The sequence below is a fragment of the Dasypus novemcinctus genome, chromosome 3 (assembly GCF_030445035.2).
Source record: "Dasypus novemcinctus isolate mDasNov1 chromosome 3, mDasNov1.1.hap2, whole genome shotgun sequence".
NCBI classification, from domain to species: Eukaryota; Metazoa; Chordata; class Mammalia; order Cingulata; family Dasypodidae; genus Dasypus; species Dasypus novemcinctus.
In genome coordinates, this window is record NC_080675.1 from 121981173 (window position 1) to 121993373 (window position 12201).

Here is a 12201-nt window from a genome sequence, read left to right on the forward strand (position 1 = left end):
TAGGGGTTAGAAAATTGGGAGCATATTTAACTGATAATTCCATCTCTTTCACAGTGGGGAATCAACAAATATTATCTCAATTTGATAAAGCACAGATATATTTACAAGTGAAATGAAATGATGTCTGGAGTTTGCTTTAAAATAATTAAGTAAAAAAAATCTAGATGGGGTTAGAGAAAAGCACAATTGGCAAAATGTTGACAGTTATTGAAGCTGTATGGTATGTACTGTCTTCTTCTATATATGCTTGAAATTTTCCATAATGAAAACATGAAAGTAAATAATGAATGAATAAATAAATGTTAAATATTCAGCTAATTAAAGTTTAAGCACATAACTTAAGATTATATTAATAATAATAACCCTTAGAACAAAAAGGGAGAGAAAGGAAGAGAAGCTAATTAAAGTGGTTGTTTTTGGAAAGTGGGATGAAAAATGGAGGTTGACATTTAATTTTTGTTCTAAACTCTTTTATAAAATTTTTATATGAAAGTTTTACTTTAATAATAAGTTGAAATAAAAAACAATCATCAAGGCAAGTTATGTTTTAAAAATTACTTTTTAGAAAGTATGTTGCTCTATGGAAAGAGACCTTGAATGAAAGGGTCAACTCAGACCAGCAAATATCTCAGCCTACATGTAGGATCATGTGTTAAAAATGGCTTTTTGACCTTGAATAAAAGGGGAAAATGGCAAAGACAAATGAGTTTACATGGCTAAGAGTCTTTAAAAAAGACTCGGGAGATCATCAGAGGGGTCACGCTTACACATGCCTCAGCAGGACCCCAGAAAAAGCCAAAATAGATACAACTATGGAGGTCCACAGGGTATATGTTCATGGCAGATGGATTTGGAGCTCTGTGCCATGTCAGAGAGCCCTACTTTGGAATTTGTGCTCCTGAGTGTGATGGAGTTGGACTCAAATGTGACCTTTCTATACATGCCTCTTCTCTCACTTTTACTGAAACTGAGGTTGGCACTAGGGATGATGTATACTCAGGGAACTTAAATCTCTGGACTGCCCATGTGCCAACTGGGCCCTGAGTCTCAGCAGAGTTGCAACTCCTACTCTCCACTTCATTGGTCTTACCCAGGTCAGCTAACAGGGAGGTGAAGATGGTCAACCACCACACCAGGAAATCAAGAGTACCCACAACTGCTAGCAGAAGAATTGCATCCATCATCTATGTGGAATCTTAGCCCCCTCTTGATCTAGAGGTGGAGTGGACATCACCATCCCAGGGTCCACAGAATGGAGGAATAAAATATGGATTAGAGAGGATTTACTGATATTCTACTATGAAACTATTGTGACTAGTAATAGAAGAAATTGTAGCATTGAGGTGGAGAAAGTGACCACAGCGGTTGCTGAGGGCAGAGAGAGAGAAGAAGAGATGTGATGTGGGGGCATTTTTGGGACTGAGTTGCCCTAAATGATATTGCAGGTTCAGATGCTGGACTTTATATATCCTGCCATAACCCACTGAATGTACTGGGGGAAAGTGTGAACTACAGGGTAAACTATTATCCATGTGGTGCAGCAGTGCTCCAAAATGTGTTCACAGAGGGCGATAAGTGTACCAAAATGATGGGGGAGGTTGTTGGTGTGGGAGGAGTGGGGTGGGGAGGTGGGGGGTATATAAGAACCTCTTATGTTTTAAAATGTAACATTTTTTGAGATGTATGTTCCTTCAAAAAAATACAATTTACAAAAATGATGTGGGTGAGGGGGGTTGGGAGTGGGTTATATGGGAACCTCTTATGTTTTTTAATGTAATGTTCTTTGTGATCTATTAACTTTGATTTAAAAAGTGTAAAAAAATAAAAAAGTGCTGAAAGCAAAAAACAAACAAAAAAGGAAGCAGGTTCTATGGAGTTAGTATTTAATAATTGGTCAAATTGATTGGTGAACCATACTTCTCTTTTAGTATCTATTAAACTGACAGTCTGTAAAAGACATATCTAGCACGGTTGTACTTCTAAAAAAAATAGGAGACTGTGGTTACTAATTCTCTCACACAGCCACAATAGCTATAAACATGTGATATCACTTTGAGAAAATGCTACCAACCTCCCACTTTGCCTGTGCCTCTGATCATCATTTCATGTACCTCTACACTGCAAACATTTTTATAGCCATTTCTTCTCCATTAGGCATTGCCATGGAACATATCTCCTGTGTTGCATTCAGTTTATAGAAAAGATACAGGTCTGTGATCTGGTACAAATCAATCTGGCACACCCTAATTAGGTAAATGGAAAGTCAGTACATATTGAAAAGATACAGATTAACCCAGAGGGACCATGAAAAAAATATCCAAATTATCCCTTAGGCAGTAGCACTTTGACTATTGCAATCCAGTTACTGTCTTGTAATGATCTTTTGTCCTCTTAATTCATACAAACACTTCTTTGCCTTTAATTCACAGCCCCACTGGGCATTAGCAGTGCCTTCCTCTCTGTACTACACAATAATAAATTAACTCTAAAAGGACATAAGTAAAGGGGACAGATGATTTAAATTATTTAATTATCTCATGAACACAAGTTTAATCCCAAATGAGCATTTAAGCAAGGTCTTTTCCTATCATTTAATAATTCAAAATCAATAATTAAATGCAAATTTAAAATCTCAGAATATAGAGACCAAAATGAATAGAAGTGAATGAAGCAAAGGGAAAGACAAATTGATATTCCCTGGAAAAATTTTTTCTTTTGTATAGAAATGTAAAAAAGATCACAGCTATTCTATAGCTTAATGTGGAAGGAGACTATAATAGGGCCTCAGTGTTTGAGAAATGGCAAAAATCCATTACTTATGATTCCAAAGTTGGTTTCATTAAAAAAAATAGAAGAAGAAGAAAAGAAAACGAAATTTTAAAAACACCATGCAGGCCTTCTGGAAGAGATTAAAAGAAAATAAAGAATGCTCTAGTGGAAAAACAAAAACAATAGCTATGTTTGTAACCAATATTACTGAACCATCATTTAAACTTAAAGTCTGACAGACTTTTTTTTTTAAATATATTTTATTTGCTTGTTTTTTAAAGATTTAGAGAATGTTTTGTATTAAATACAGGACCTGATAAAGAACATAAATCCTCAATAGCTTTTAAAGAAACCAATAAGGAAATGTTAATTTTGACCATTTGCTCTTAAAGATCATATCGGGTTAAACAGAAACCTCAAACAAACATTAGATGTTTGAATCACAGATTTAAATCAGGTAATGTTCATATAAATTGATAAACTTATGCTTTTACAAAAAGTGTGCCAAAGATCATCCCCTGCTCCTTTCAGAAACCATTTGGAAAGAAGTTACACATGATCTCAGACCCTATGAGCTTGGTAGCTTCAATCTGCTACCCAAGACACAAGGAGTTTATCATGATTTATGGCCTGAATAAAAGGACCTTAGAGGAGAAAGTTGGCTCTGGAGATCATTTTTCCCTAATCTCCTAATCAGAATCCTAAACTAGCCATAGAGATTCAGCTGTTGCTAGACATATCCGAACCCAAGGGGCAGAAGGTCTTTCTGCTCATCTTCCCAGAACCAGTCCAGTCTCCAAAAGGGCCCATCAGAGGTGCAGCCCCAAGCACCAAGTTTCCCTGGGTGTTCCGGAGACTTCCTCTGGCTGGAGCCCACAATCAGGGGCTATTTCTCGGCTGCTGTGCGTTAATCCACCTGTGGGAAGATCAACTAGACTCCCAGCAGGGTAGGGACAGGACCACGTGCCAGTTTCCAGCTCTTTGGTGGTACAGTTTCTTATAGGACCACTCTCTAGATGCTTTCTACTCATATGTCAGATCATTTCACTGATATTTTGTAAACAAGACTTACACATTAGAAATGGAAAAAGAGTCATCGTGCTAACCTTAAGATGGAGGCACTTACACTGAGATGGTCTGAAGTCAAAGACAGAAGGTCTTGGTTGGAAGGATGAAGTTTTTCAAATAAAATAGTATCTGCTCCTTTGGAATAAAGCTTTATCTGCCCTTCTGGGTTTCGAACTGAAAAGAAAAAAGTTTTGGAAAACTATAATATCATCAATGAAATCCATCAAAACTAGATTCTCACAGGGCTCCAGCTGGGCAATTTGTAAAGGGGCATAATGTCTCAGCCAGTAGTAAAACATTCAGTTCCTTTGGTGAAAAGGTCTCTACCTAAGTCCCTTGGTTTTATTCCTGTGTTACTAACTTACAATTATTTCATCTACTAGATTCCTTTGATTTCCTAAACTCAGAAATGAACATTTTCCTTCCAATGCTTACAAACCTCTTATTTTCCTTGCCTACTGTTTCTGAAGGGTCAAGCTATTGGTACTGAGTAGTATTATGTCACATCACCTCTTTATAGAATCCTAGCCATCCAAAGCCATGGTTTGTGTGTTAGTCCTCAGCACTCACTGATGTATTTCTTTACTCCCTTTGCATCTTGGAAAAAAACATTCATTCTTAGTGGTCTCGTTCATTCTTGAGTCACAATCCTGGCTGCAAGGAAGCCTTACACAGAGGACTTCTAAAAATAAAATTTCCACCTTCTTCCCACTGAAAGTCAGGATTAGGGGACTGAGGTGAGGTCTACAAATTGCTTTTAATCTGTTCCTTAGGTTTGAGAACTATAGCTCTGATTCTCCTCACTTCCGAAATCTGACAGCGTAGTGCTGTCAGATGGATCTTTCTGTGAAACTACAAGATACATGGCCTTGTATTGTAGGCTTGGGTTTATAGCTTGGCACACAGTAGGCACTTAATAACTATTTATTGAATGAATGAATGAACGACACTGTAGGAATTGCCTACAATTTAAGACAACTGTCTGAGTCACAACTTCATGGTTTGAACACTTTGGCTCTCACAATTATGCCTTTTCTCTAAAAATAGAATGCCCAAAACAGACGGATGTAAATATTTACTACTATTAATTTAATGGGATATACAAGTAAGTACTTGATTTAAAGGAGTATGAATACCAAAGTACCAGTTACTTTCCCCACTAACATTTAACTAATCATAGCCAGCACTTAATCTAGTTTCCTCCTGGCTTGAATAAAATCAGTACACCCTGGAACCTTTTGAGTATTAGGACTTGTCTAGGGCTTGTCTTCTGTCTTCCTAGTTGTCAGAACTCATACAAGTTTTCTTCTACTCTGGCTCTAATTGTCCACATCGGGGTAAATGGGGGAGGGGGGAAACATATGGGCAACCCTTTATTTGCTGAAACGGAGAAAAGACTTAATCCTAGGAAAGGCCTTCCCTACTTTTCCTTCTAGAACAATCCAAGTAATAATTTCCCCACATTTTCTTCCTTCTATCACCAGAACTATAATGACAAAGCATGTATATCCTATACTTGCCAGTAAGACCTCTGTTATGACTATTCTTTATAATCAAGGTTAGGTCATTGGTTCTCAAATGTTTTGGTCTCAGGGCCCCTTTGCACTCTTAAAAGTCAGTGAGGACTTCAAAGATCCTTTTCATGTAGATTACCTCTATCAATATTTACCATTATGGAAATTAAAACAAATTTCATTATATCAATAGTGTTATAATTAAGCATAATACTTCTATAATATTATAGAATTAATTATAATTCAATATTAATTATAATACCTCCATAATAATAATATTATTATAAATAATCATAATAAAATTATATTATTATAATATAATAATAATTATAACAACAATAAACCCATTACAACATAAATAACATATTTTTATCAAAATAGCTATATTTTCCTAAAAATATTTCAGTGAAGAAAGTGGCATTGTTTTACATGATGACAAATCTATTTTTTCTCTCATTAAAATTAATTTATTTTAATTGGACATATTCCAGATTTTAGTTTTTTTGGAAATGCAGAATTTATGTCTGTTGTAAAATACAGAAATAAGTCCCTCATTGCTGTAGCCAGGATGATAAGCCAGCTGGAGAGGAAATGGTATTTGCTTCTCCTGAAACGTTTCACTTCCAGAGAGCCTGAAGACCTCTCTGCAGTAAGAACACTCTCACACTTCCTCTCCTATAGGGTTCTGCTTCTGTCACTCAACTAGTGGGTGACTTTGGGAAAGCTGCTTTACCTCCCCAGACCTCATTGAAGTTTGGCTACTGGCAATCCTGGACTTCTGCTCTGCAGTTCTCTGCTTTCTCCTCCAGAATCACTTTCTCACTGAGCTCAGCTGTGGGCAGGCAGCACATGGCCATGTCTGCACTTCTCTCCCCTCTCCTCTGGGCCTCATTGCTAGTTCTGCTTTGGGCTGCTCCATCTGTGGCTTTTCTCTGTCCTGGGTTCATTGATTTCTGGAGGCTTTCTATGATTGTGGTTTTTTTTTTTTCCTGTGACAAATCTCTTTAATGTCTGGCTTAATAGAAGACAGGTATATACTCATATCTGCTTCTGCATTTAGTTTATTGTGATACTGCAATCACACGGCTTCTGTAAAACTTCTCAGTACACTCATGGAGAAGGAGAATGAAATTACAAATAGCATCTTGGTACGATTATGAAAATAGTCGTGTCCCTGTGGATCTCCTAAAAAGTTGTCAAGGTACCCCAGGGGTCCCTGGGCCACACATTCAGAGCCAGTGGTGGAAGTCGTAAGCCAATTGTGAATCCTGTTAAGTCACCCACCATCTCTATGTCTACATGTGAAAAAGAGATGTTTAAACAAGATAAATTCCAAGGTCCTTTTCAGCTCTACAATTTTTCTGATTCAATAATGATTTTCCATCCTTCATATCCTCTCTTAAACCAGCATTAGCCTCTTTTAATTTGAGTTTTTGTAAATCCAATTTCAAGACATCCTGCTTAAGTTTATTCACTAAACATTTTCTTTAGCAGCTCAGCAAGTTTTGTCTTCTCTCATCCAAGGCTTCTGGTAATTTCTTTAGGAAGCCTCAAAGTAACAAAACCTCAGCCATTTCAGAAGTTAGCCTTTTTAAAATACACTAACCAGCATAACAGTTTTAAGTCAGAAATAAGAAGGTGATCTTCCAAAGGTCAAGATAACACAAGATCCAGAATATGGACAAAGGTCATAGTTTTTCAGTTGTAGACTCTTCTGTTAAATGTTGGAGTTATTCAGGGATTTACCCAAGGTAAACTTCTTCCCATCGTTCATACTCTCCCTGGATAATCACATTCATTTCTGTAGCTTCGGAACCATCCACAAGCAGACTACTCTTAAATGATCATTTCCTGCACAAATTCAGCTCCAGCACTCCTTTCTGACCTTTATATCCAATTATCAACTCAACAATTTCCCTTAGATGTGCCCAGGTGCATCAAACTCAAACTGAATTCATTGTTTTTCTCTACTGACTAGCTACCTCTCTGCGTTTACATTTTCAGTAGCCAGTTTTGCATCCACTCAGTCTCCAAAATTAGAAATCTGAGTATTACTCACAGTTCCTTCTCCTCTCTACCCACACAGCCAATCGAAGCCATGCACTTCTCTCTTGCCTAGATCATTGCATTAACTAAACTAGTTTTACTTATTCCAGTCCTGATTCCCTCCAAATTCTTCTCTATATTCCAGCCAGAGTCATCTTCACACTGCTACTTAGAACCTCGCAATAGCCTCTTTCTGCCCCTAAGATCAAATTGCTGATGGGTCTCTGTTGTGACTGTTGAAGACTGCTGTATAGTCTGAAAATGAAAGTACTACTGGTATTGAAACTATACATCACTGATTAAATTAATGAAATTTATTTAATTTGGAAGGAATGGAAGAAGGAACAAAAGTCTGAGCCTTCTCATCAGGGTGGTGTCCCCACAAACCAAGCCATTAGGCAATCATGAGACTAGAATTGCTTCGTTCCTTGTTATCAAACAACAGAGACTTGCAGTCATTTCATTCAAATTCCTCCTGATTAAAAACCAAACAGAATCAGAATAAAGCACGCAAGCCTCCATGCCCTCTGTGGTAGAGTGTTACCTTTCTTCATATGGGATCCATTAAGGCAAACTTCTGATGTTTGTGGTTAGACTGCGATTTCTCCACAGTTTCTAATGGTGGCCAAGTCTGGGGAAAAGCCAGAAATCTCCCTATGTAGCAATTTTAGGTTAGTGTCAATACCCCCAGAGCAAAGAGAAGTAAGTTCTGGGCCAAACCAGCATCAAAAACACTTCCCCTGGAGCTGTAAATAGATAGCTCCTGTGAATACAAAATTAGGCCAACAGCAGGAGCAAGTATGTTCATCAGCAACATTGGTGCCTGTTGTCAAAAAAAAAAATAAACATCCTCAGATTTTGTTTGGGTTTTACCTGCTAAGAGTAATCTCTCAAAGGTAGTTTCCAGTCATTAAAGATCCAAAACTCTATCATTGCACACACACACAGATTTTTGCATTGTAGAAACTAACTTACTATGATGATCAGGACATTCATAAGGTTCAAAGAGTAGGGTTTAATTTTATTTTAAAAATATTTATAGAAAACATTACTCTGTCCTTGGCTCCAGTCAGTCTAAGAAGACAAGGCATAGCACTTGCCTTCAGGTAACACCACACTCTTTCAACTGGGATAGTTATGAGTAGTGTGGGACTGGTATTACACTGGTGTAATGAACAAGGTGCTCTTGGCAACACAGGATGATGTGGCTGTTTGGAGTATAGGAACCGAGAGAACCAGTTGCCCATTAACATTATAGGATGAGTAGGAGTTTGCCAAGAAGAGAAGTAGGGAAAAGAAGTCTTAGAAGAGGAATCAGCTGATGCAAGGGTACATTGGTATAACAATGCATAACACATCCTGGGATGGTGAAGAATCTACTGAGGCTAGAGCACAAAGTTTGAAAAGAGGAAGAAAAGTAGGTTAAGGTCATTGCAAATAATCTTGAATGCCATGCTGAGGACTTTATCCTTTCATTTCAGGGAACTCACAAGGATTTTCAAGTAGATGATGATAAAATCATGCTTGGGTTTTAGAAAGAATCCCTGGAGTCAACATAGAAGTGTATGTTAATGGAGAACAGTTTTGAAGCTATTGCAATAATAGGAGCAAACAGTGACAAGACCCTTAACTAAGGCAATGGTAGTGGGAATTAAGAAAAGAAGACAGAAGACTTTTGTGGTAAAAATGAGTTTATTAGGCTATTTTTAGAAAGATTATATTACTCTGATGCCTCTGAGAAAAAAAGGTTTAAAAATAGGGTGGTTATTGAGGACTCTGTGGACAAAGCAGGAAATGTTGAGGTCCGAATGAAGATACTGGCAGAGCAGACAGATTTGAGAAATGTTTAAAATACCTCTGGGAAAAATAATAAATAATTTTTGAGGACCTATTAGCCTATGGCAATGGTCCTCAAACTGTTTTAAAGCCCTCCTCATTCTTTTCTTTTTTTTGCGTGAAAGGATTGTAAAACTGACTTAATAATGCAGAAACATATAAATGCATATTCCACACTAATAAATTAAATGAAAACAACCATATGAACATCCGAAAAGATGCAGAAAAATATTTGACAATATTCATGATAAAAATTCATACATAAAAGAAATGGGAGGTGTATTAGTCAGCCAAAGCAGTGCTGATGCAAAATACCAGAAATTGGTTGGTTTTTATAAAGGGCATTTATTTGGGGTAGGAACTTACAGATACCAGGCCATAAAGCATAAGTTACTTCCCTCACCAAAGTCTACTTTCATGTGTTGGAGCAAGATGGCTGCCAACATCTGCAAGTGTTCAGGCTTCCTGGGTTCCTCTGGGCTAAGCTCATCTGTTTTCTCCACAAGGTCAGCTGTAGACTATCAGGCAAATGACTCTGTCTCTCTCCCTTGGGCTCCAACTTCAGTATCAAACTCCAACATTAAAAGCCCTTAACTCTGTCCTTTGCCATGCCTTTTATCTGTGATTTGGGTGAGGACTCAACACCCTACTGGCACAAGAGGTTTACACAATTACTAAATGAAGTAAACCTATGAATCCAATGTAATTTAATATGCCCAGAGGAAAAGATCAGTTTACAACCATAATCCAAAATTTCTTTCTGGAATTCATCAATAATACCAAACTGCAACAGGAGGTAACCTTATTAACCTAATAAATGATGGAAGGAAGGAAGGAAGGAAGGAAGGAAGGAAGGAAGGGAGGGAGGGAGGGAGGGAGGGAGGGAGGGAGGGAGGGAGGGAGAAACTGGATATCCATAAGCAAAAGAATGAAGGTGGACCCCTACCTCTGACCACATAAAAATTTAACTCAAAAGTGGATCAAAAATCTAAATGTTAGAGGTAAAACAATAAAACTCTTAGTAGAAATGACAGGGAAAATCTTCAGGATTTTGGCAATGGATTCTTAGATAAGACACCAAAAGCAGGAGCAACAAAAGAAGAAGTAGAGATTGTACTTAGTCAAAATTTAAAACTTTTGTGCATCAAAGGACTTTATCAATAGACTAAGAAGATAACTTATAGAATGGGTGAAAATAATTACAAATCATATACCTGATAAGGGTTTAAGATTCTAAATATATAGAGAACTACAATTTAACAACAGTACAAACAGCCCAATTAAAATTGGGCTAAGGATTTGAATAGTTATTCTTCAAAGATGATTTATAAATGGCCATAAAAAGATTCTTAACTTCATTAATCACTAGGGAAGTACAAATCAAAATCATGAGATATAATTTCACACTCACTAGAATGGTGATCATTTAAAAAAAGAGAAAATAGCAATTGTTGGAAAATATGGGGAAATTGGAACCCTCATGCATTGCTTACAGAATGTAAAATGGTACAGCCACTGTGGAAGACAATTTGGCAGTTTCTCAAAAGTTAAATATAGAATTACCATATAATCTGTCAATTCCACTCCTAGGTATATAACCAAAGAATTGAAGGAATTCAAACAAAAACTAGTACACCAATGTGCATAGCAGCATTTTTCACTGAAGCCAAATGGTGGAAACAACTTAAGTGCCCAACAATAGATGAATGGATAAACAGAATGTGGTATATACATATACCACATACATACATACATACATGTATACATACAATGGAATATTATTCAGCCATCAAAAGGAATGAAGCATTAATACATGCTACAATATGGATGAATATTGAAATCGCTATGTTAAGTGAAATAAGCCAGTTAAAAAAAAAGGCAAATATGGTATCATTCTATTTACATAAAAAGTCTAGAATAAATATGGTGTATATTTCTGAGGGCCTCTTTTATTATAGCGATAGGAAATGAGTTAATCTTACAAGTGTGAAGATCATGACTAGGTTGAGGGATTGATAAAGGGTCAAAGTTTATAGCATTCATTGTGGGAAATGGGAAAGGCAGTTGAATAAGGATGAGAGGGACATCGAAGTAGCACTGAGGGACCAGGTGAGTTAGGAAAGCATGGATTTGTTATAGCACTAAATAAAAACTAGGTGGCTATCTTCAGCAATGGAGATGAACAGAGAAAATGATGATAATGAAAATGCTGATGACGATAATAGCAAGAATGACAACAATATCAGCAACAACTAGTCATGCACCAAGTAACTCAGAAACTCAGCCTTGAGTCAGTTCTAGTGTAGTAGTTGAGTAGGCTCTGCAGGCAGACTCCCTAGGTTTGAATCCCAGCTATTCAGTTTCAAGGTATCTGACTTTGTTCAAGTTTCTCAACTTCCCAGTGTCTATTTCATTGTCTGTGAAATGGGGCAGAGCACTTAGGACTTAGAACTTGGCTGTGAACATAATAAACACTTGTTAACTACTAGTTATAACTATTACCATGGTGGGGTTTAGGGTAATTTGAGGATTACCAGATTTCAGAAAGTTGTAAAAAACATCCCAAATCTCAGCTCATGGCCAAAAGTAAAAAGTATCAATAACACCATAGTACTATCAAAAGATAAGAAATCTCAACTACCAGCCATACCTATGACAGACATCCTTTTCCTGATATTGTTGAAATCCAAAAAGGCAAGCAATTGATACGTAACAAGTGTTCCCAATTCTTCTATTGTTATAGTCTCTGGGGTCCGAGACTTAAAAATGAACCCCAAATTTCTTGCAGCAGTCACTAGAGCCCCTTCATCAGGTGATTGAACTTGGTAAACCAGTTGTCCTAAAAGGAAAAGAAACAAGTATATTAATACTGAGAATAATAACTAACATCCATAGAATGCTATCTCCAACCTGTTGTTCAAAACTCAACACAAGTGTCAGCTTTAGAAACCTTTCCTATCCTCAGACC

At 37.0% G+C, this 12201-nt stretch overlaps 1 protein-coding gene across 1 annotated transcript in view; it reads right to left on the minus strand.

Annotated features, from left to right (window-relative positions):
- The window catches only part of ATP8B4 (ATPase phospholipid transporting 8B4 (putative)), a 292064-nt gene that overhangs the window by 60856 nt on the left and 219007 nt on the right, over positions 1 to 12201 (minus strand). Inside the window, exons 16-17 of the mRNA XM_058294177.2 lie at positions 11884 to 12072; positions 3896 to 4011 (exon numbers count right to left, since the gene is read on the minus strand). Of these exons, the coding sequence (XP_058150160.1) occupies positions 3896 to 4011; positions 11884 to 12072 (305 nt within the window). The remainder of the gene's footprint in view (positions 1 to 3895; positions 4012 to 11883; positions 12073 to 12201) is intronic.